The sequence below is a fragment of the Pyrus communis genome, chromosome 9 (genome assembly GCF_963583255.1).
Source record: "Pyrus communis chromosome 9, drPyrComm1.1, whole genome shotgun sequence".
NCBI classification, from domain to species: domain Eukaryota; kingdom Viridiplantae; phylum Streptophyta; class Magnoliopsida; order Rosales; family Rosaceae; genus Pyrus; species Pyrus communis.
Window position 1 is genome coordinate 20,062,571 of NC_084811.1, and position 24,942 is coordinate 20,087,512.

Below are 24,942 nucleotides of genomic sequence, written 5' to 3' on the forward strand. Positions count from 1 at the left end.
TCACTTACAAATAAAGAAGAATAACATTACACTAAGTGACAACATTCCTAAACTAGAAGAAAGTTTGTATCCTAAATTTGTAGACAAAATTTTGTAAACTTTTTTTTATTATTGGACTAGATTTTGTGAACTAAATGACATGAAAATTGATGATTAGATTATTACTTAAGTGTTAATTAAATTAACGTGCTTATTTCTTATTTGTGACAAATCATTTAGTTTTCAAATTTAGTTTAAAAATGTAGTCTCTCTAGCATTACCCAATGTTTATTAGACCATCTTGAGGGGATGACATTTGGAAGGCAATTTTTGTTCCACTTTAGCGGTGTTTTGTCTATTCCATCAAATTTGTTGACGCACGTCCATATGGCAAAAATGAGATGGGTATACCTGTCAAATTCCATCTTAATTTATTAATTAAAAAAATGAATGAGTGATGTTATCTTGCCACCCACATTTGAATGAATTTTCTAATTTCAAATGACTGATATGGACATTAATTATCGTCTTTTGTGTTATTTCCTTTATAACAAACGGTTGGGCGTGATAACTCCCACGTTCTGTTTAAAAACGATTTGTCTACCTTAAACCGCAACTCATCTTTCCATCTCTTTTCCTTCAGAGAAAGCAACAACAACAAAAAAAATAATAATAATGGACTTAGAAGATAACTATTTCATTGAAGAGGTAAAAGTTGACGCTTCTATGAAAGAGGTTGAAGATTATATTTCTATTGAAGAGGTAGAAGAATAATTTTGGGTGTTGGTCATTTGAATTTGCCGCATTGTGCATTTGAATTTGTCGTTGTAGAAGTTTTTCTTTTAAATTTGAATACCTTTTGTGGTTTTCCATTAGGATTTGCATACCTTGGTGGCATTGAATTTATATTTGATTTTGCCTACTATATTACGATTAGTATTAGCACAGCTTTTGCCATCAAACTTTTTAATTTGAATTCGCATACTTATGTTCTTATTCGCACAAATTTATAATTTCATAAATTTATATATATATATATATATATTAAAGGTTATTTGGGAATAAAAGTTGGTGGGGAAATAACTTTTTAGTTTTTTTACTCTTTAAGGTGGGTGGAAAAATAAAACAATGAAGTGGGTCTAGAAGCTCTCAAATGAAAAAATGAACTGGCTTTGTTGATATGCAAATATGTAGGATGTTTTTACAGTTGACAGAATCATAATGTATCAGGGACTCGAATTATGAAATAAAATATTTTTTTAAGACCATCTCCAAATCTAATTTCAAATAGACTTGGTAATTTCTTACATGATCCATTAACACGACACGAAAATAATGGGTTTTGGATCGACACGATAATTAATCGGATCGTTATCGGGTCACATGATAAGAACCAGTTAATAACGGGTCCTTAACAGATTTACATGAGAATGACACGCATGTAACTATTTTTGACACATTAAGAAAAAAGTTATTTTGATGATTTTAATTTTTTAAACTACTAAAAAAACTTACTATAAACTACAATAGCCATATTGTGTGTATACATATTGTATATTAAATGTGTATTCTTGTATTATTTATATAAATTTAAAATTTTAAGTTTTATTTATTTATTTAATTTTTATAGTATATTATAGGCAAAGAGTGAGATTAAAAAAATTATAAAACACATTAAAAATAAAAATATCAAGTAATTTAAAAATACTAAATACATTAAAAATATTATAATAATTAACAAATACGACAAAATATGCAAACGCTTGTGATCGCATTCTCTAAGCTTTGAGGATGGGTGCATCATCGTTTGAATTTTTAAAACCATAAAAACTGTGATGATACGTCTCTAATTTTACGATTTTATAAATTTTAAATGAGTGAATTGATGAAAACGGCCTTATAGACGAGGATGTTGACTTTCGTTGACCATCTTTTCATGACGTGTACAAGCTACTATTTAAGTATATTCTTGAAGTACTCAACGATACAAACATGTAGGCGTAAGCAGAATCGAATTTGGAGTTACGATGAATATTTTACAAAACATTGAATGCGGAGGGCAAATTGGTAATTTCATGCTTAGAGATATTTGGTATTATTTTGTGACATGTGGGGCCCACACCCCATTCCTTCACCTCTCCCGTGTCTCCCTATCTCTCGTGACACTCTCTCATTTTTTTGTCAAATCTCACTCCTCCCACTCCTCCACTAGATGACTGCCACATCACTCTTTTCTCCCTCTAGGCTCTAACCCTCTCAGCCCTCTCCTCTCTCAGCTCCGTCTTCTCTATTTCTCCGTGCTCTCTGTGCAACGCAGGGCAACGATCCCCATCGCCGTTAAATGTGTACTCTGACGAGTCCTCAGGTCACCACCACTCTGTCTCTCTCTCTCTTCTGTTCTCATTCATTCCCCTTTATCTTTTCTTGACCTCTCTCCTTAACTTTCTTCTCTCTCGGTGAAACACAGAGAAGTTGCAGTGGCCAACACCACCGCCAGCCACTCACGGCAATGGCCATTCTGGCGAGCCAGATCACACCACCTCGTCATTCAGCTCGCCATCTTTTCTTACAAACTCTGTCTTGTTTTTTTGCTTCTCGATCCACAGATGTACTGCCCCACCGCCACCCAATCTCGCTAACTTCGGCGAGATTTCCAGTTCTACGATCAAGGTAAGCCTTAGATCATCTCTGCCCTCTCTCATGTAATGATTCAGAAGTAATGTTGACGTTAGATGTCTGTTTTGGTGGGGTTTCATACATAAATGATTCGGGGAAAGAAACTCATTTTCAAGGAGAACCGTGGCCATTAGGCCATATTCATGCCATTTTTTTCAATCAATGCCGACCTTGCCTCAGCCTTAAATGGTATATCTATGTTCCTCACATTCCTAGCTTTTATTTAGTTCTTGAATTACTGATTTTGGCTGAGAAATAAGCTCGTTTGGAGCTCTGGAAGTTGGACCAAAAACCTGCAAAATTGCAGGAACTCATGAGGAAGCCGAGTATGTACGTACTCGATGGCACGTGGGTGCGTGTGGATGTGTGGAATGGTCGACATGTGCGGCACGTGGAGGAACCCAAGGTCTCTCCTCAGGTTTCTTGACGTGCCAAACCCAAATTCGCCTTTCGTTTTCCAAAATTCAATCATTTTAAAATAGTTCCTTTAGTAGCTGTAGTTTGTACGAAAACGCGTTTATATGTTAGTACGTTATGTATTTACATAAATGGTTTTGTTTCTAGGCGAAACACATTGCAAGGACTCTCGATGCTACGAGGCGGGTTTGACTCTACAACATGATTTGGCTCCCTTAATTATGTGCAAGGAATTTCCACCCATCAATAAATGGACCATTTGTTACGGAAAAACCTAAAAAGAATTTTTTCTACAAGTCTTCTCGAGGCATCTGAGCTAATTTTATTGAAATTTTTGTGCGTATCGCGATGCTCCTTGCTTTTGCCGTGGGGTTCGTCTTTTCTTTGGTATATACACATTTATTTAAGTTTCCATGTATACATCTAATCATGAATTTTCTATATGATTGCCGTAAGTAAATTAATGTCTATAGGAAATGGCGTAACAGAGAGAATTAGGAAAGCATTATAAATCTTACGGGATGCCTTAATCATATTTATGGTCATGAATAGTAATATATATTGACTAGAATTGTTGAATTGTTGTGGCATGCTTATATTTAAGTTATTTGCTCATCATTGTTGCACCGGTGTTAGTACTTGCCCGGTCATGATTAGTCTTTCACGTGTATGTGCACATCGCACCATACGCACACTTTGGTTCCATTGTAGGTGCCAGTCCTGTCGTATAGGTTGCAATAAGCAACTCCGACTCGTATGTGTTGCGCATAGCGTCAATCTTCACATGATTGTAGTACTTGAGAATATATCATTATTACACACAATCATGTTCATGTCAGAATATCTCTACATGAACTCGTGTGTCAGCATCTGTCAATGAGCATTCGATGTGATATGTTTAATTATGCAAAAATATGTGATTACGGATGTCATATACTCATTTACGAAAGTTGTGACGTATGGCATCCTTGAAATATTGCTACATTTGGTAAGCATTTTTATACTATACGTAGTATGTATATTTTGGAAACTATACTTCTTTTACAGCGAGGGGTTATTATGTTTTCGAAAAGGTTTTTATAAAACTTTTATTTTTAGGCCAAGTCACCTTTGATTTTCATCCCTCCAGGTTTAGCAGCTGAACTTTTGTATCAACGAGGATGCTTGAAAAATCTGGTATTGGAGACTACCTCTGATGGTATAATTCTCAATTCACTCTACTGTACATTACTTATGCTCTGACATCACATGTGAAATGGGTTCATTCCCGCTCACCAGCGCACTCTTGTTTTTAGGCACTTTTAGATTTAAATTTATTCACATTTTCTACATCACTACACTTTATAGCTTCGTCACCTTCCAGATGTCAGCCAACATCGCTCGATTCAGAGTCCTAGTGGACATTCCGGGTAGGGGTGTGTCACAAACCCTCATGAATATTATTTTTAAGGGAGTTCAAAATAAACAAAGTTTATGATCATGAATGTACAAGTCTGAAACTTGTGAAATCCCATATAAACGCTCATGATGTACTAATGTTTTAATTAGGCTCTTATTTTGGAGTATGTAATACTTGAAAGACAAATGTTATTTTATTTTTTTTATTTTTTTATTTTTATGTTGTGAAGTAATATTTTTGTAACGATATAGTATGCATATACTAATTTAGTATTATGTTTTTCATTTTTTTTTTGTCAAATTATGTTTTCATTTTCATTAATTATTGATTTAAAATATATTTTCTTTAACGGGTCTGGTCGAGTCATATACTAACGGGTCAATTTCGGGTCGGGTCATATTACCCGTTTATATTAACGGGTGTTACACGACACGACCCATTAAAATATCAAGTATGTCACGAAAACGACACGAACATGAAAAGCACGACAAGGATGTCAGGTCTAATCGCAAAGCTCTTATGTTTTTTTAGACCATCTCCAACTCATGGGGATAAAGCTTAAGAATTTAAGCCAAAAAATTTTAAATTATAACTCAGAAACTGCTTTTCTCCTTCAATGGATATGACTTAAAATTTTAGCCAACAATTATTAAATAATGATTTAATTTATGTAGTTTATCGTAATTTATTTTTATGAACATTTTAATATAAAAATATTAAAAATTTGGTAAATAATTAAAAATCATACAAATACTTAGGTATTATAAAGTTTTAAGTGAAATTATTTTAAACGTTAGATTTAATTTTGGGCCATTAAATCTTTTTTAATCTTTAGGTTTGATCTTATTAAGTCACAGCCGTTAGATTATAAATAAAAAAATAAAAATAAAATGTTTGAAATATGACAATTTGATGAGTCCAAAATAATTTAAGTTAGGCTTAATTTCTAAAAGGGATCTAGCCTATAAATATATATATATTTTCCGCAAAGCTTATTTTAATCTAATGGTTGAAGATGGGTTGGAGGAAATTTTAAGCTTTATCGGCGATGGTTTTAAGGAGGTGCAAACTGCAAAGCTTGGATCTCGCCCAAGGAGTTGTTGGAGACCTTGCAAACTGGTTGCAAATCTCAACCCATCAAATCAAATCTCATATGCTAGCTCTTAATTTGTAGTTTTAATTCATAGGGAAGAGGGAGGATAAGTGGTGACAACGATGGCGGCATCAAGCAATTTATTTCCTAGAATTTCGAGAACGAATCGAAAGCCTTTGTCTTCTACCTCTGTCCCCGACGTATCATCATGTTTAGCTTTGAAAAGTCAACAAAGAGCTTTTGGAGCCTATCATCTCCAATCTCCCATTGGAGGAGCTCCAGACCGAATCCGTCTGTCTGCTCTAGAATCCCCTACCCATCAATCCGAATCCGTCCCAAAATTAAGATGACAAAAGTGCCCTGCAGCCCTTCAATCTCAGCCGCGTGATCCTAACCCCAGATAGATATTTCCGTCATTTTAGCACCCTAAGGGCAGCCTTATGAAGAATCTAGGAAAGCCCATCAAACACATAATGGGCGGCCCAAAACAAAGTAACCCAACCCCCAAAACACACTAACCCACCCAGCCCCAATTTGATGGTAGTGACGTAAACAAAGTAAAATCAAGTGGCAAAGAATTGACTGTAGATAAGCTACAGTCGATTCACTCCTCAACTTTAGATACTGTCTGTGTGTAGAATGTCGACTACTTGTTTTATATTAATGTCTTCATGTGTTTTGTTTAATGTAGAAAACTAACAAGGAAATTGAATTATAGAAGTCGTAGCTCATATTCATCCATTGACAGCTTATAAACATATTGGATTACAAAAAGTCCTACTGGGATACAAAGTACTCCCATCTATATCTCAAATAAAAGATGACATAAATCAACATGATTTGGTTTGTTTACAAAGGGCGGATTAGATTGGGACAAGGTCTCTTGTTTAACATTTTATATATGAAGATGAGAAATTGAAAGTTTTTATCTTCTTTTAACGGTTATTTTGGCTCCAATTTTGATGATTTTTAACGGTTATAAACGAAAAATCACAATTTAACGGTTATTTTGGCTCCAATTTTGATGATTTTTTCCAGCTACACTCCTCGAGCCTATAAGAATGGAATGAATGAATTCGATCTTCAATTTAAAATATTTACATTAGTGGATACCACAAAATCTTATTTTATACTTAATGGAAATATAATATTAACTCTAAGTGTTTGTTTAATCTACCATTTTGACGCGATATGCATTCTACGAAACTTTTTTCAACGATCCAACCGTCAAACTTATTTGTACACACTTCAAGATTGCATACGTAAAAAATCGTAAAAACAAACATTCAGAGATTACGTAACAGAACAAAAGTTTTCGACAGTTATAAACGAAAAATCATAATTTAACGGTTATTTCAGCTCCGATTTTGATGATTTTTTATAGTTACACTCCTCGACCCTATAAGAATGCATTGAACAAATTCGATCTTCAATTTAAAATATTTACACTAGTGGATACCACAAAATCTTATTTTATACTTGATGGGGAAGTATAACATTAACTCTAAGTGTTTGTTTAATCTACCGTTTTGATGCGATACGCATTCTACGAAACGTTTTTTAACGATTCAACCGTCAAACTTATTTGTACACACTCCGAGATTGCATACGTAAAAAATCACAAAAAACAAACATTCAAAGATTGGGTAATAGAACAAAAGTTTTCGACGGTTATAAACGAAAAATCACAATTTAACGGTTATTTTAGCTCCTATTTTAATGATTTTTTACAGCTACACTCCTCGATCTTATAAGAATGCAATGAAAGAATTTGATCTTCAATTTAAAATATTTACACTAGTGGATAAATGTTATTTTATATTTAATGGAAGTATAACATTAACTCTTAAGTGTTTGTTAAATCTATCAATTTGATAGAATATGCATTCTACAAAATTAGTTTCAAAGATCCAACCGTCAAATATGTTCGTATATTCTCCGAGATACCATGTGTAAAAAATTGGAAAAAAAAAAACATTAAGAGATTATTCTAGCGGCCGTCCAATATTTTGCTTTGTTCATGTTGGTTATATTCGACCGGGCCATGAGCGAACAAAAAATATTTAAAACATGTGTTTATTTATTTATTTTTAATCAATATAACATTTTAAAATAATAAAATAAGACATGATAGAGTACACCAGATGTTCATGTGTGTTTATGTGTCAGACAATGTGCTGTGACGCATTGAAAAAAATTGTTTGAATTTCTTTGTATCTTGTTGCTTGCCTATGAAGGAGCATAATCCTTATTACAAAAATGATAGAGCTTCAGATTGTAGTCTGTTGTTTTATTCTCTCAGAAAATTTATGGCTCGTGGGAATTGGGTTCATTAGACTATAGGGTCATGAGTGGAAAAAAAATATTTAAAATATGTGTTTATTTATTTATTTTTAATCAATATAACATTTTAAAATAATAAAATTTTAATTTCTGTCGGTTATAACCGTCAGAATACTAAAATAATAACTGCCAGAAAGTAAAATAATAAAATAGTCAATTTATGTCGGTTATAACCGCCACCATTAACTTATAAACCGCCAGAATCTGTAAAAAATATTAAAAAAAAAAAAGGATTAAAAACTACTGTCGGTTATAACCGACAAGATTTTTTTGATATCCGCCACTAAATATATTTAGGATATAACCGACATGATTTTTCTAATATCCGCTACTAATTAAATAAGGTGTTGGATATAATTTATCCGACATGATTTTTCTAATATCCGCCACCATCATCCGCCACCTAAAGCTAATATTGTAGTAGTGTCATCTGTAGGTGAACAACCAGTGAAGCAGAAAAGTAAGAAGAAAATGCGCCAACTCATTGCTTTTAGAAGTGATCTGGATATCAAGAACCCACAATTTAGAACTGCAATGATATTTGCCAATAAAAAAGAGTTCAGACAAGCAGCGACATATTATGGTTGTGTGAATGGAAGACAAATAAGATTCCCAATAAGAGAGCGTTATAAAGTTCAGGGTAAGTGTACAAAGGAGGGATGTCCATGGGTGATTTATGCAAGCAAAATAGATGGGAGCTCTGACTTATACCGAAGACACTCAATGATGTCCATACATACCCGAGAAAGCAAAAGCTCAGACTATGCACCTCGACTTGGTTATCACATAGGTCTGCTGAGGATTTGCTTAACAATCCTAAATTGGAAGTGTCAAAATTTCAACAAACTGTTCATAAACAATACAATTTGCATGTAACACCGGCTCAACTTTATAAAGCACGGTCATTGGCAGCTAAGAAGAGTGAAGGGGCTTATGTGGAGCAATATGCAAGGTTATGGGATTATTGTGAGGAGCTCAAGCGAAGAAATCCTGGCAATACAATTTTGGCGAAGACTGAAATGGAAGGAGGAAGGCCTAGGTTTCAGAGGTTGTTTTTAAGCTTTGCAGCATTGAAAAAAGGCTTTTTGGAAGGTTGTAGGCCAGTGGTGGCATTGGATGGATGCCACATTAAAGGTCCACATCCAGGCCAATTGCTTGCTGCCATTGGTATAGATGCCAACAATGGCATGTATCCAGTAGCATATGCAATTGTTGAAATTGAAGATAGAAGAACTTGGACTTGGTTTCTCGAGCTATTCGTCGCTGATTTGGGTATTGAAAATGGGCTTGCTTGGGTCTTTATGTTAGACAAACAAAAGGGGTTAATAAAAGCTGTGAAGGACCTTATTCCAACTGCTGAACACATACATTGTGTTCGACACTTACATAACAATTTCAAGAAAACACACGTTGGCATTGCATTGAAACAAATTCTTTGGTCAGCAGCTAGAGCAACCACCATTCCAGGATTTAAAGTGGAGATGACTAAGATGGAAGTTGAAGATGGATTGGCTACAAGTTGGTTTGATGACAAACCAGCATGTCATTGAAGCAGATCTTATTTTAGGACATAATCTAAGTGTGATATCTTGTTGAATAATCTATGCGAGTATTTTAATAGTGCAATATTGGGAGCAAGAGATAAACCAATATGGTTGATTTAGCAAATGAGTGGAGCACAATATGTGGTTGATTTAGCAAAACACACATGTACATGTAGAAGATGGGATCTCCCTGGAATTCCTTGTGCTCCTGGAATTGCTGCAATATATAGAAAGGAGGACGATCCATACAAGTATGTTCATTCTTGTTACAAGAAAGCAGCATACATGAGAGCCTACACTCCTTATATCCATGCCATGCCTAGTCAAGAATTTTGGCCACCTACAAATCACCAACCCGTTGCACCTCCAAAGTATCATAAGCAAGCTGGTAGGCCAAAGAAGGTGACGGCAAGAGAGCAAGATGAGCCACAACCATCATCAACCTTAATCAAATTGCCTAAGTGCTTCAGCAAGGTCACTTGTGGAATGTGTGGCAAGAAAGGTCATAATCGTACAACATGCGGGAAGAGGCAACGACAAGCTTCACAAGTAAAAGTAGCTTAATGGTTTCACTTATCTGCATTTTTAGTCACATATGGTTGTTATAAATTGGGGAATATCATCTCATAAGCCTATGGAGAAGCTGGGAGAGGACAAACTTGTGGGACAAATGAAATTGGCCATAACTCACCAACTACTGAAAGTGGGCAAACACAAGCAATGGTGTGCTCACTGGAAACTTTCGTATTTTAAATTTTAGTCTTGTATTTATAGACGGATGTATGTGTAACTCTTTTATTGATCATTTTGTAGCATGCCACTGGAGGAAATATGGGAAGTGAAACCCCACCAAATCAGGGACAAGAACAATCTGCATCTAATGCAAGTTCTTTTGACCTATGTCTTTGTCCCTTTCTCGTGTGTGCTTTTATAACCCAATGCCATCTGTTAATTTTTCAGGTTTTTTTTTTTTTATTGTTTGTAGGTTTCTAAAAGGGGTAGAGTATTTCCTCTAAAAAAAAAAAAAAGAAAAAAAAAAAAAAAAGGGGTAGAGTGAAACAAAATGCAAGAGGCAAGTCAGTGCACAATTCAAGAAAGCCACCTGAAAACCGTAGAATATGAAGGAAATCATTTGGAAATTTGAACTTTTTGTCAATATCAATTTTTTTTTTGGATGAAGACAATTTTGTGAACTTTAAGCGCCCAATATTTGGTGTTTTTTATTTTGAACATAACCAAGCAATGAAACAATATTTTTGATATGGTAGCAATGAAATGATTAGGCATTGCATTCTCTTATGGTTGCTCAAAGTATGTTTAAGATAAAAAAGTGGGTGTGTTCAGTTTAGCATGTCATGAAATCAAATTTTATATAGGCTCTGTAATATGAGAAACGAGTTGAGGTTTGGTGCCATAATTGGAGTTGTAGATACATATATGCTACTCGAACACAACTATCTACATGAATACTCTCTAACACAAATTTGAAGGGTTTTACTAAAGAAAAGTAAGAACTTGTTAAAAAAATCTTAAAATGATAGATATAACCCTGATGAGATGCATGCCAACTTGAGCATCATAATGTTCATGATTTTGTTTGCATCTATACATATATTTACTCCGTAAATGTAGATTAGGTTGATTGGTAAGGTATTATATCTATCGTGTTATTATATTTAAGTTTAAATTCTACTCTCGTAAGTTATTGCTTTTAATATCATCTTAACAAAACTAAATATACTTGTTTTTAGTGGGATAAAATTGGCTTAAATATGCATGTTTGCAAGATTAAATGAAAACCTCCAAAACGTATGGGGTTAAATTGAATTAATTCTAACCACCACCACCACCCTCATATAATTTGGACAAAAGGCGAATTTAGGAGGGCTCCTGTTACAATCTGTCCATAATTTTTTTTTTTTTTTTAAATGTGAATCGATCAAAATGTCCTTAACGAGTATGTGTACTTTCATTGACTTACTGGTCGGTTACGTGTGACATATTAATTAGTATATTTTAACAGCACTTGTTATTATGAACGACTAATCATAAGCATAGCAAAAATTAGAACTAAAAAAAAGATTTTACGAAACACGTATAAATCATTTTATTTAAAGTAACGGAAAAGATAATAACACTAGATATAAAATATTAATGATAGAATAAAATAATTTAAAAAAAAAAAAAAAGAAAAGAAGAAAAGATGAGAGAAGGATCGGGAAGAAACGAAAAGAAGGGAAAAGGGGAGAAGGGGGGAAAGCAACTTTTCTTCTTCTTCTTCCTCCTTCACTCACGGGATCCCTTCCAAACTATTTTCATCATAATTTCCTCATACGATAACGAAATAACATGAGGTCGGAAGCTATAGTTTAGTAGCGAGGCCGTCTTCAATCTTACCATACCCACCCTTTGAAAACCATTGCATAAAGAAAACGAGGTCCAAACATATTTACGTGTTCCGGCGACTTTTCTCTGATTTCGGGCAATCCCGCTGGAATCTGGTTCGACCCAAGTGAAAATAATGATTCTCCCCTCGTGGGCTCTCCTCTAGCGTAAGTATTTTCCCGAGGTTTTAACTTTTAGTTTTGGGGTCAATTCATGGTTTCCCATTTTAATTCGATATTTTGCATTGTTTAGGAGTTGAATCGGAACTGGGTAGTCATGATTGGTTGCATGTATAGGGAAGAACATTGAAATCCTAACCTCAATTCGGTTCTCTTTAGAAATTTAAGGGTTGGGTTTGTGTTATAAGCATTAATGTTATTCCATAATCGAGGCCAGATACGTTGGAATATTTTGTGTGCCATATTTGTCCTACCCTTTATGCACTGAAAAGAACATTGCTGAAATTGTATGTGTTGCAGCATAAGTTTGTGCGGCTAATTAGAGTTCTAAAACTACTGAATGGTTCTTTATTCTTCCCATGGCATCGCCAGATGCTGATGCTGAATATTTGATTGGACAATGCTATTTTTAGAGTATTATATGACTCTTGTTTTGGCTGTGGATTTATTGTTGGTTCTTTATTTCATTCTAAACAGTTTGGTTTTTGTATAATAATAATTAAGGATCATTGATATGGTTGGGCTAGTGTACTAGTTACGAATAATTATATGAATGTTATAGTTTAGGGATTGCATTTTATTGTATGGCCTGAGAACTAGGTCCTTGGTTAAGATTAATGGATTATCAAACATTATACATATTCTCTAATTGAATACATTACTATGTTTATGAGTTCAAGATCAATTTATTATGGCTGGTATAGATATCAATAGTTGACAGATCCAATTTGGTGTGGTTACTTTTCGATTAAGTATTTCACGTTTATACGTATCATGTTGTTTGCTTAAATGATACAATGGATGTCCTATTAAGTGTAAATGTCTATATGCATGCCTATACTGAAACCAAAATCAAGTTGATGATTCACGTTTTGAAGTTATATATATATATATATATATATATATATATATATATATATGTCTCATATGCCTAGACAAGCTATACAAAGAAAGTATACCGTTTCTATTAGTTATTCTGATTACATGTATGTAGTAATGACTTGCAATGGTGATAGGAGTTTATTGAAATGGTGAACTACGAATGGCTTCATCCCTTTAGGGTACGTAGGCAGTCTAACAATGAGGTTAGATACAGCCATAAAGTATACTAAAATTACTACGCAATTTGAATCTTGAGTTATGCTTTGTACATATCATTGAGGCGGGGTATGTTAGATATACGGGTACTTGGTGACATCATGTGTTGATCCTTGGACGTATGTCGGGATTGGGGCGTGACAGCTCCTTTCAATCATTTTGTAGCCCTGCATATTATTGTGATTCAATGAAGCTCCCCGTTAAATGAATTGCACCAAATAGGGTAGGCCTTCACCGGATCTCTGTGTCCGAAGCCGACAAACACAGAGATCCAAACCACTCATTTTAAATCATATGGTTCTCATTAGCTCATTCTACTGATCTTCCTAACACAAACCACAAGTTCAGATCTCCTTCTCTTTAACTACCTGGATATCCGAGTTCTTGAACTTCGAAAACAAAAATTTGAAGAGGATGTCAACTCCAAATAAGGTAGCTTGTCTACTGTGCATGTAGCTAGCCCCAAAAATAAGGGAAACCCAACCACCCCCCCCCCCCCCCCCCCAAAAAAAAAAAAAAAAAAAAAAAACCCCACCCACAACTATAAGTAAAGCTTTATGAGGGGTCGCTCTAAAATTGATCTTAAAATTAAGTAGTCCGTCGTTCCAAAAATTGGTTTGACAATGTTGCATTTAAAATTATCTAACAATATAACATTATTTCGAATAAAACTTTTGTATAAATTATAAGTTCAAACAAAGGGCACTATACTGCTTCTTCTTGACTATTTTAGGTGTATATATACTCCGTTGCTGAAAATTCTACTATGCTCATCATAATTCTTGCCAATCCACCAGGCAATTGGGTTAAATTGCCCTTGACCAAAAAAATGATGGTCCGTCGGTGCCAAATTGGGCAGGCAATTGGTGGGCTCCAAGAAGCTCGTTGAACTACCCTTGTAGCTCGTTGGCAATAAGTAACGACGGGCCTGACGTCAAGTAGCAGAAGGCTAACCTTAACCCCGTGCACCAAAGTGAACCAAACGGCTCCAATTTGGGCACCCCACAGCTGTTGGATTTTCAATAGTTTGTTGATCTGGACCATTAAATTTGAAACGATAAAAGAAATTTAAAAGATGATGTTGTGCCACGTATTAAATTTCAAACGATAAAAGAAATTTAAAAGATGATGTTGTGCCACGTGGCACTTTGTGGCGCATTTGATATTAAAATTTTGAAAAATTCAACGGTCAGGATTAATCCCATGGTACAAAATCCTAAAAAAATTTACAACAGAAAATATCTAAAAAACTTACAAAGTTCACACTTAAACAAAAATCTGAGCTGATATTACTAATAGATAATGACAGGTGGTGCAGTGAGAGTGGTTGAAAATGGAAATGTATCCTCTCCGGCTTCTTTCCACCAAATCCACCAAGTTCAAAGATCATAGTCATTGAAACTTGATTCAACGACTACAAACAGGCCACTATAAAAGCTATAATAGATTGGATCAAATTTCTAGGGTCCGGATCGAACTTGTGAATTTGGTGGAAGGGATCCGGAGTTCTTTCCGTTGAAAATCTCATCGCCTCTCCTTTCAGCTCTTCAAGGAAAACCCACTTCTTGGGCCGTCTTCAACCACGTAAAGCTTCACTCTTTTGTTAGTTTCTGTGTTTAAAATTGTTGGGGTTTGCAGTTTTGGATTGAAATTTGTGTTTTGGGATTTGTTGGGTGCTCGCATGTGGAAATTTGGAAAATTTTAGTTGTGGATTGTGGGGAACTGACTCAGTGGCGGTCCCATTTCATGTAAGTTTCTTTTGTTTGTGTTTTTGGTGAAATAATGACGAGGAGGGTTGGATAGTTTGACTGGTTTTATTTTTTATTTTTTTGTGAAATTAGAGTGGGATCAATCAAGGTTGAGACTTTTTAGGCAAGAGTAATTGTGAAAGTTATGTTTTTACAAATTTTTTGGCAAATTTTGTGACTTGGTGGATTTGGAATTTTGGTTATATTAGATATATGTGTAAAGAAAATAGTTGACCTGCATGAAGCTTGAGGGGTAATGAGGGTTTTAGGTATTTAGTGACATTCAGGCCATGCTTGATGTCTATTTGATGTCGGCGTATCAGAAATGCTATGTTAATCAACATGTCCCCTGTAGTATGTTATAGGGTTAAAGTTTTACATTAGTGTTCTTTAGCGACTTGGTTTCAAAATTTTCGTTTTCGTTCGACTTTCCTTGGTCTGTGAGGCCAATGGTACATGATCATGGAAATTGTTTTGTCTTAATATCTCTGGTAAGAGCGGGTGTGCATTCTTAAAGGACTTGTTTGTCACTCTTTTAAGCTGTTTAATGTGCTCATTTCAGTATGCATCATCCAAAGTCTATAACTGCTAAAAGTAGCACTACAAGGGCGAGGAAGCTATCATCTGTTTGGAAATAAGAGCTATAGACATGCCCCATAAGGGTCAATAGGTCTCAGTTGCATATCTAACTTGTTTCTCATGTGTTTTCATCCTGAAGATTAGAAAAGATGGGTGCTCTAGACGTGCAGATAGTGGTTCATCAACACCAGGGATGGCGGCTGATCTCATGTATGTGGTTATGTGCTGGAGTTTTCCATGTGCTTGCCAATATGCTGATTCTTGTATTCATGCATGTATGGCCACATCCATAAGTGTTTGTAGTAAAGGATAAAGCACACGACATAAGTTGTAGAATAATAAATTAGTTACCAAGTGCAAAACTTCTTTCATAAATCTAGAAGAGAAACACTTTCCGGATGGCTTTAGCTACCTTGCAATTAATCTACAGAGGATTTCTATCCATTTGTTTATTGAATTGTAATCCTAGAGTAGTGGTCATGTTGTGTTGGTTGCATTATAACTTACACCGGTATGTTGTTTGGTTTGATGAAAACAAGAGGACGTTTTATTCAGCGGTGAGCAAAGAAAAGAGTTTATACACCGAAGATGGGATTCAAACTTAGTTTTAGACATAGTATTCCATTTGACAGAATAAAATTGCTTGACACAGAAGCTGAGAGATTATTTCAGTTTTCCATCACATCTGTGGGAACAAAGATTGTTTTGGATATCCTGTACATGTAGACATGGCGCCTCATTTTGAAATGTTTTAAGATGCCGTCTATTTGAAAAGATTGAAAAAAATAATAGTTTGATGCTGATCTACATCATGTACAGTTGTTTTGATGAACTGTTTTAACTAATGGGTTTGAAATTCAAATGTTTTTCTGATTTAGTTTCCTATATCTCATGTCTGGTTTTGGTGGGAGTTTGCTTTCAGCTCTTTTTATTCAATATGGTATTCTGTTGGTGCTTCTGGTGCACTTTTTGGTTTACTAGGAAGCATGCTTTCAGAGCTCACATCAAATTGGACAATGTATGTAAATAAGGTAAATAAAATTCTGTATACTCAATGATGCACCTCTTTATAGTATGTGCACAACCCTTTGATCTACTGTTTCAGATTTCGATCCGCAGTTAGCAGCATTGCTTACTGTCCTTTTCATCATCATAATAACCTTAGCAGTGGGAATTCTACCACACGTGGACAACTTTGCTCATATTGGAGTATTTGTCTCTGGATTTCTTCTTGGATTTTTGTTTTTGATCCGCCCCCAGTTTACATGGCTTACCCAACAGAATGCTTCCCCTGGACGTGTTACTACTCCAGTGAAATCTAAACACAAGACGTATCAATACGTATTGTGGGTCCTCTCTTGGATACTATTGATTGTTGGGTGAGCTCCTCCTCGATCTCTGATTTAACTGTTTGACTTCATGAGCCTATTCGACTCCCTGCGTGAGAATCTGGTAGCCACAGTTGACGTGTGCACATTTTTTTTTATCAATTCAGAGAACTGGATTTTGTGTAGATATGTACATATCATGTGTCCCGTAATATTTTCATTGCGAATAGGCTCTGTATCTGATTGTTTCTCATCAGAATGGTTTGGAGAAGGCATTGTGTTATCGCTATTCTCTGTGTAATACTAATTGATCACTTTGTTGATAGCGGCTTCTACTTTGCTGTTTTGGATTGCATGTGCTGGCAGTACTTTGTTGTTTTGTTATTGGAAATAAAGGTTCATTTTCCTCGTATTTGCGTAGTATCAGTATATGCAGGCATTTTCTGACAGAAATCATGATTTTGACAGGTATACTCTTGGCTTGGTTACTCTTTTTCGAGGGGTCAATCTAAACAACCACTGTTCCTGGTGTCATTATTTGAGCTGTATCCCTACATCAAAATGGAATTGCAAGTCACAAAATATTTATTGTCTGATAATATGCGGTACTTTTCTGTGCATATTAACTTCCGCCTTAATATTTGATAGACAGAAGTGCTTGCTTATTAATATGATCATGGTTGCATTCAGTCGTTCTAGTTTGGCATGCCGTTTAGTCTAATGCCTTAAGGAAACGTAATTTAAGAAATGACTTGCAAAATTCTGTGTCAGGAAATTGCTTCTGCAATGTACTTTGTTAGTACTATAAATTCGCTTTGTACTGACATATTGTTCTTTATATGCATATATGCACAAATCTTGCAGTCGAGCCAGATAGGGAATCAGCTGAACTTAACGTGCGTAAGCAATGGTAGAAATGGAACATATTCATTGTCGGATCCCAGCCCCTCCCGGACTCAGCAGCTATATGCTGAGCTTTGCAGTTGACCATACATGTACATATTTCAGAGTTGATAGAATGTTAATTGATATGCTTCATTCTTGGAGTAAGTATTCTTTCTCTTTCTCTTGATTTTTGTTGGGTAAAATAGTCTTGTGTATTCACCAAACACTCAAACACTTATTTGCAAGTTTCTTTGTTTGTCAAGAAAGGAAAGGAAAGAAATTTCTTTAAGTACAATAACAAACTCTTATTTACAAGTTTCATATGCTACTCTGCTAAGAGCTACTGATGGGTTATCTGAGGCTAATTTGTTTGGTGCTGGATGTTTTGGGGTTGTGTACAAGGGAGTTCTCGATGTTGATGATACGGCTCCATTGGTTGCCACCGTAAAGGTGTTTAAGTTGTTACGCCATGGAGCAGCAAAGTGTTTTATATCTGGATGTGAGGCTTTGAGAAATATCAAGCATCGAAATCTCGTCAAGATTATAACTGCATGTTCAAGTGTTGATTCTCTTGGTAATGATTTCAAGGCTTTGGTTTTATGAGTACATGGAAAAAGCAAGCTTAGAGAAGTGGCTGCATCCACCGACTGATATTGAAGAAGCAAGAGAGGCACCCAAGAGTTTAAATCTTTTGCAAACGCTCAGCATTGCCATTGATGTTGCTTGTGCTCTCGATTAGTCGATTATCTTCATAGTCACTGTGAAACACCAATAGTTCATTGTGATTTGAAGCCAAGTACTGTTCTTTTGGACAACATGTGACTGGACATGTTTCTGACTTTGATCAGCAAGGTTTCTCTCACAACTGACCATTATAAAAGCTTCAACAAATTAGATAAGTTCTGCTGGAATAACATGAACGATTGGTTATGTGGTTTTAGGTAAATATTCACATCCTCTCCACAATATCCTTTTTTTTCTTTTTAAATTTTGCATAAATCAACTATTTTGTTCTCAGTTTGCTAACAATATATTCTTATGTTTGAATGGCAGAGTATGGTATGGGAAGTGAGGCATTAATAACTGGATGTGTCTATGGTTTTGGAATTCTCTAGATAGAGATGTTTACAAGGAAGAGACCCACTGACAACGTGTTTAATGGGGACTTAAACCTTCATGTTACAACTTTCAATCAATGCTTTTGAGTCTTGAGCCCCCATGAAGTTTAAAAATTAGTAAGACTTGATCTCACTAGTAATTGTCACAATTTTTAGAACGGTTGCATCCTACAAGCTTTCTTGCAATGATACTTTAGGGGAACTACGAGAAAATCAGCAATCTCACAGTCTGGCCCCTTAGAAAACATACAGACTCTCTACTGGTGTAACTTTCATATTAGGTGACGCCAGCGTGACTTCTGATGTGACCTAAATATAGGGTTCCATGTATTTGTTTTTTCATTTTTGATGGTTGCCATGTTTCCAATCCGCTTCTAGAATCAAGGTGCTTTATTAGTCTTGGTCCTTGGCGCACCGAAAGTGCCAGACAATAGGTCCCAATAGTGGAAGTAAGCTAGTGAAATCGTCTTAAAAAAAGCCAAAGTTATCATTTACTTTTGATGGTTGCCATGTTTCCAATCCGCTTCTAGAATCAAGGTGCTTTATTAGTCTTGGTCCTTGGCGCATCGAAAGTGCCAGACAATAGGTCCCAATAGTGGAAGTAAGCTAGTGAAATCGTCTTAAAAAAAGCCAAAGTTATCATTTACTTTTGATGGTTGCCATGTTTCCAATCCGCTTCTAGAATCAAGGTGCTTTATTAGTCTTGGTCCTTGGCGCACCGAAAGTGCCAGACAATAGGTCCCAATAGTGGAAGTAAGCTAGTGAAATCGTCTTAAAAAAAGCCAAAGTTATCATTTACTTTTGATGGTTGCCATGTTTCCAATCCGCTTCTAGAATCAAGGTGCTTTATTAGTCTTGGTCCTTGGCGCACCGAAAGTGCCAGACAATAGGTCCCAATAGTGGAAGTAAGCTAGTGAAATCGTCTTAAAAAAAGCCAAAGTTATCATTTACTTGGACTTATTCCTTCGCATATTTGAATTTTCAAGACCCATAACCTACAGTATGGGAATTGAGGCGTTAATAATTGGATATGTCTACAGTTTTGGAATTCTCTTGCTAGAGATGTTTACAGGAAAGAGACCCATTGACAACGTGTTTAATGGGGACTTAACCTTCATGTTACAATTTTCAGTCAATGCTTATGAGTCTTGAGCCCCCATGAAGTTTGAAAATTAAGAAAGCTTGATCTCACTAGTAACTGTTACAATTTTTAAAAAGGTTGCATCCACAACAAGCTTTCTTGCAATGATATACTCTAGGGGAACTATGAGAAAATCAGCAATCTCACAGTCCAGCCACTTAGAAAACGTAGAGACAGAGAAAATTTCTATTCATAGCTAGGGTCGTCCTGCAAGGTAACTTTCATATTAAGTGACACTAGCGTGACGTCTAGGGTTCTATGTATTTGCTTTTTCATTTTGGATGGTTGCCAAATGTTTCCAGTCAGCTTCTGGATTCAAGGTGCTTTAATGGTCTTGGTCCTTGGTGTACCGAAAGTGCCAGACAATAGGTCCCAGTGTTCCTTATCATATTTGAATTTCAAGAACCAGAAACTGTGGTGTAAGTTGCTCCTATGATCATATCCTTATATAAATTTCCTTGTCATGCAACAAATGGAACTCACCAAATTCACAACTCAACACCCATCTCTCTATTTCTTTTTGCTTCTCTCTCTAGTTATATAGTTAACCAGATCGGGAATGGGGGTTTTGGTTTTGAAATTGATCTTAATATACTTGCTTTTCAGTGCAGTGTTCGTTTGCTGTTGGAGCTCCCTGCAATTGGGACTCGGAGGGAATGCGACGGATAGGCTGACGCTGCTAGCAGTCAAAGCTCAAATAAAGCAAGATCTCCATAATTACAACGTGATGAGCTCCTGGAACGAATCAATGCACTTTTGCAAGTGGCATGGTGTGACGTGCAGTCGACGACATCGCCAAAGGGTCACTAAACTGGACCTGCAATCTCAAAATCTGGTAGGGAAACTATCCCCAAACATTGGAAATCTAAGTTTTCTAAGGGAGCTGCGGCTGCAAAACAACAGCTTCAGCAATGAAATTCCTCTACAAATTGGGAATTTGCGTAGATTGCAGGTATTGCGATTAGACATGAACTCATTTAGTGGCAGTTTTCCACATAATATATCATTTTGCTTCAACCTTATCCTTGTGAATTTCTCTCGCAACAAGTTGGTGGGTAAAATTCCTTCAGAAATTGGATTGCTGTCAAAGCTGCAACAATTTTCATTAAATTTTAATAATGTAACGGGACAGCTCCCTCCTTCCTTGGGAAACCTTTCGTCTCTCCAGAGCCTAAGTCTTGTTGTTAATAACTTGATGGGAAACATCCCCAGTTCTCTTGGCCAATTGAAAAAATTAACCTTCTTCTCATTGGCGTTAAATCAGTTGTCTGGTAGCATCCCTTCCTCCATTTATAACCTCTCTTCCCTTGTTACATTTTCCATGCACTCAAACCAAATTGAAGGGAGTATTCCATCAGATATTGGCAAAAGTCTTCCTAATCTCGAAATCTTCAACGTCATCTCAAACCAACTCGCTGGGTCCATACCTCCCTCAATATTCAACGTCACAAGTGTGAGGGTTTTTTTCGTTGGGTTTAACAACCTAATCGGACGGGTACCGAATCTCCGAAAGCTTCACAACCTCCGCATGTTCAACATTCAAAGTAATAATATTGGAAGCGGGAAAGATGGTGACTTAAGTTTTCTCTCGGGCTTGACCAATGCCACGCAGTTAAAAGTGTTGATGATTGACAACAACAATTTTGGAGGGACATTGCCCATGTCAATATCCAATCTCTCAACCAAACTTGAAATGTTTTGGGTTCAAGATAACCAAATATATGCAAGTATCCCATCTGGGATAGGGAACCTGGTGAGCTTGGAATCATTGCTTTTGGCGTATAATAGCTTCACAGGTAACATCCCCTCTGACATGGGTAAGCTTTCAAACATTGGAATATTAGTAATTACCATGAACAAATTATCAGGAAAGATTCCGTCTTCCTTAAGAAATTTAACCAAGTTATTCCATCTTCAGTTGGATGGAAATTATCTTGAGGGCAGCATTCCTTCAAGCCTGGGGGAATGCCATGGGTTGCAATTCTTGAATCTTTCTTACAATCTCCTTAATGGCACAATACCCAAACAAGTTTTTAGACTCTCCTCCTTATCAGTTGGTTTGGACTTGTCTAATAACCTCTTCACAGGTTCCCTTCCCTCGGAGGTTGGGAATATTCAAAGTCTAAGTGAATTGTACGTTTCTGATAACATGTTATCTGGAGAACTCCCAAGTAGCCTTGGTGGTAGTGAGAGTTTAGAAGTCCTGCATTTGCAAGGAAACTTCTTCAATGGGTCCCTTCCTTTGTCTATGAGTTCAATGAGAGCGATTCAAGATCTAGACCTTTCTCGCAATAATTTTTCGGGTGAAATTCCACATTTTTTGGAAGGCTTTAGAATCCTGAATAATCTGAACTTATCATTCAATCAATTTTGGGGAGTGGTACCAACTGGAGGTGTTTTCAAAAATGCGAGTGCTATTTCAGTTGTTGGCAACACTAATTTGTGCAGCCCTGTTGCTAATTTAAAGCTTCCCAAGTGCAAGTCTAAAGAGACCAAGAAACGAAGATTGTCTCGTAGCTTGAAACTAATACTCCCTTTAGTATTTGGTCTTGCTCTTCTAGGAATAGCCATGGTGTTCTCCTATTTCTTTCTTTGTTCTTCAAGAAAGAAAATGAAAGAAATTCCATTGAGCACTTTGGGGAACTTTATTTTGCAAGTGTCATATGCTACTCTACTCAAAGCTACTGACGGGTTCTCAGAGGCTAATTTAATTGGTGCTGGTAGTTTTGGGTCTGTGTACAAAGGAGTTCTTGATGATGATGCCGTGAAGGTGTTTAACTTGTTACGCCTTGGAGCTTCGAAGAGTTTCATAGCCGAATGTGAAGCTTTGAGAAATATTAGGCATCGAAATCTCGTTAAGATTATAACTGTGTGTTCAAGTGTTGATTTTCATGGTAATGATTTCAAGGCTCTAGTTCATGAGTTCATGGACAACGGGAGCTTAGAGGAGTGGCTGCATCCACCTACTGGAACTAAAGAGTTAAGAGATCATGTACCCAAGAATTTAAGTCTTCTTCAGAGGTTAGAAATTGCCATTGGTGTTACTTGTGCACTGGATTATCTTCATAATCATTGTGAAACGCCAATAGTTCATTGTGATCTCAAGCCAAGCAACGTTCTCTTGGACAACGAATTGACTAGCCATGTTTCTGACTTTGGATTAGCAAGGTTTCTCTCACAAGAAACGAGTAATGTTTTAGCAATCCAGAGTCAGACAAGTTCTGTTGGAATAAGAGGAACGGTTGGTTATGCAGCTCCAGGTGTGTGTGTATATATATATATGTATGTTAGATATATACTTCATTATATTTCCTTTCTTATTATGGAGTATTGAATTTACAAAATTCAAACTGAACTATTTATACACAACTGTGATTTTGAATTGTAGAGTATGGCATGGTGAGTGAGGTGTCAACGAGTGGCGATGTATACAGCTTTGGCATTCTCTTGTTGGAGATGTTTACAGGGAAGAAACCCACTGACAACATGTTTGGTGATAGCTTGAACCTTCATAATTTTGTCAAGATGGCTCTCCCCGGACGAGTTACTGAGATTGCAGACGCACCACTTCTTCAAGGAGGCACGAACGAGAATCCTAATCAATGCAGTGCGAGAATTCATAAAGTTGAGGTGTGCTTGAGTTCAATATTTAGAATTGGAATTGCTTGTTCTGCAAAATCCGCAACAGATCGACTAAAGAATATCAATGATGCTGCATCTGAACTTCATTCAATTAGGAATACTTTTCTTGGATAGAAACTTCTTTTTATGTGCTTTTGTGATAAAGAGATTTCGTGTACTGCCAGTGAAGTCTAGCTTTTTTGTTACCACAGTAGATGTGGAAGTATGCAATGTAAATAATCACCAATGAGGTTCATTGTGTGAAGAGTGTATTGCTACTTCTTGTACTTGGTATTTTTATGTAATATTCAAATCGATTAAAAGTCCAATTTGTGCCACGAAATTGTTGAGTATTCACATTGACAGATTCCAAATTTTTGAAAGATTCATAACCTAACCCTTAACATTCAATAAAATCATCTTGGAAGCTGTAAAGATGGTGAGTTGAGTTTCCTATCAGACTTGACCACCATCAGTGTAAGGTGATTTCGAAAATCAAAGTGCTATTTCAATTGTTGACAACACTAGATTCTGCAGGGGAATTCCTAATCTCAAGCTGCCCAATTGCAAGTCTAAAGAGCTCCAAGAAAAGAAGATTAACTCATAGCTTGAAATTAATAATCCTTTTAATATTCAGACTTGCTCTACTTGCCAGTGTCTACTTGGCAGTTTCGAGTTTCTATACAAGGGGGTTCTTTATACTAACAATAGAGCTAAGCTTGTACTTGTAGATATGAAGGTGTTTAACATGTTAAGTCACGGAGCATCAAAGAGTTTCATAGCCGAATATGAGGCTTTGAGAAATATCAAGCATCAAAATCTTGTAAGGGTCATATATGCATGTTTTCTCGATGATGATTTCAAGGCTCTAGTTTATTAGTTGATGCACCAAAGGAGTTTAGAGGAGTGGTTGCATGATTTGCATCCACCTCCTGTAATTGAAGAGGTAAGAGATCAATACACCCAAGAATTAATATCTTCTTCAAAGGCTAGATATTGTTATTGGTGTTGCTATTGTGCACTGGATAATTTTCATAACCATAGCGAAACACCAATAGTTCATTATGATCTAAAGCCCATCAATGTTCTTCTAAACACCGAGTTGACTGGACATGTTTATTGAAAGTGGACTAATCTCAGATTATCACTTATATGAACAAATCTCATATTATCACTTATATGAACTCCTCCATATAAGTAAAGAGAATTGGGTTCAAGTTGGTTGGTATGGTTAATAGGGTTTGCCAATGACCATTTTTTGTAGAATTTTAACCCCAACTGTAAAGCCCATGGGCTATGACAAACAAGGTTTTCTAGCATTGTTGCTATCAATATTCTCCCGAATGCATTCTGAATTCTAATCCAATGGTTTTAGCAGTCATTCTACCAATCTTGACAATGAAAGAGTT

General features: G+C 36.1%; 2 protein-coding genes and 1 pseudogene across 4 annotated transcripts; all 3 read left to right on the forward strand.

The window, feature by feature from the left end:
• Positions 1–8,378: 8,378 nt before the first annotated feature.
• Positions 8,379–9,457, forward strand: LOC137744480 (uncharacterized). The gene is made up of 2 exons (XM_068484284.1): positions 8,379–8,547; positions 8,820–9,457. Exons 1-2 carry the CDS (start codon positions 8,379–8,381, stop codon positions 9,455–9,457), a joined length of 807 nt encoding a protein of 268 aa, XP_068340385.1.
• A 117-nt stretch (positions 9,458–9,574) lies between these two features.
• LOC137744481 (uncharacterized) lies at positions 9,575–18,572 on the forward strand (annotated as a pseudogene).
• Positions 18,245–23,851, forward strand: LOC137744152 (putative receptor-like protein kinase At3g47110). Of its 3 annotated transcripts, none has more exons than XM_068484022.1 (4): positions 18,245–18,594; positions 18,707–18,888; positions 20,519–23,172; positions 23,301–23,851. In XM_068484022.1, the coding sequence occupies exons 2-4, from the start codon at positions 18,872–18,874 to the stop codon at positions 23,666–23,668; spliced, it is 3,039 nt and encodes a 1,012-aa protein (XP_068340123.1). In that variant the 5' UTR covers positions 18,245–18,594; positions 18,707–18,871; the 3' UTR covers positions 23,669–23,851. The 3 variants fall into 3 exon arrangements, with proteins under 3 accessions (XP_068340123.1, XP_068340124.1, XP_068340122.1); XM_068484023.1 differs by having other exon boundaries at positions 20,524–23,172; XM_068484021.1 differs by lacking the exons at positions 18,245–18,594; positions 18,707–18,888 and having other exon boundaries at positions 19,366–23,172.
• Positions 23,852–24,942: the final 1,091 nt, after the last annotated feature.

What these genes read in the sequence shown, in the direction of transcription:
- LOC137744480 (XM_068484284.1), top strand. Translation starts at nt 8,379, where the DNA reads ATGCGCCAACTCATTGCTTTTAGAAGTGATCTGGATATCAAGAACCCA. An exon ending in AGAGCGTTATAAAGTTCAGG is followed by an intron (nt 8,548 to 8,819) that starts GTAAGTGTACAA and finishes GGTCATTGGCAG; the next exon opens with CTAAGAAGAGTGAAGGGGCT.
- LOC137744152 (XM_068484021.1), top strand. Translation starts at nt 20,472, where the DNA reads ATGGGGGTTTTGGTTTTGAAATTGATCTTAATATACTTGCTTTTCAGT. An exon ending in GGTTGGTTATGCAGCTCCAG is followed by an intron (nt 23,173 to 23,300) that starts GTGTGTGTGTAT and finishes TTTGAATTGTAG; the next exon opens with AGTATGGCATGGTGAGTGAG.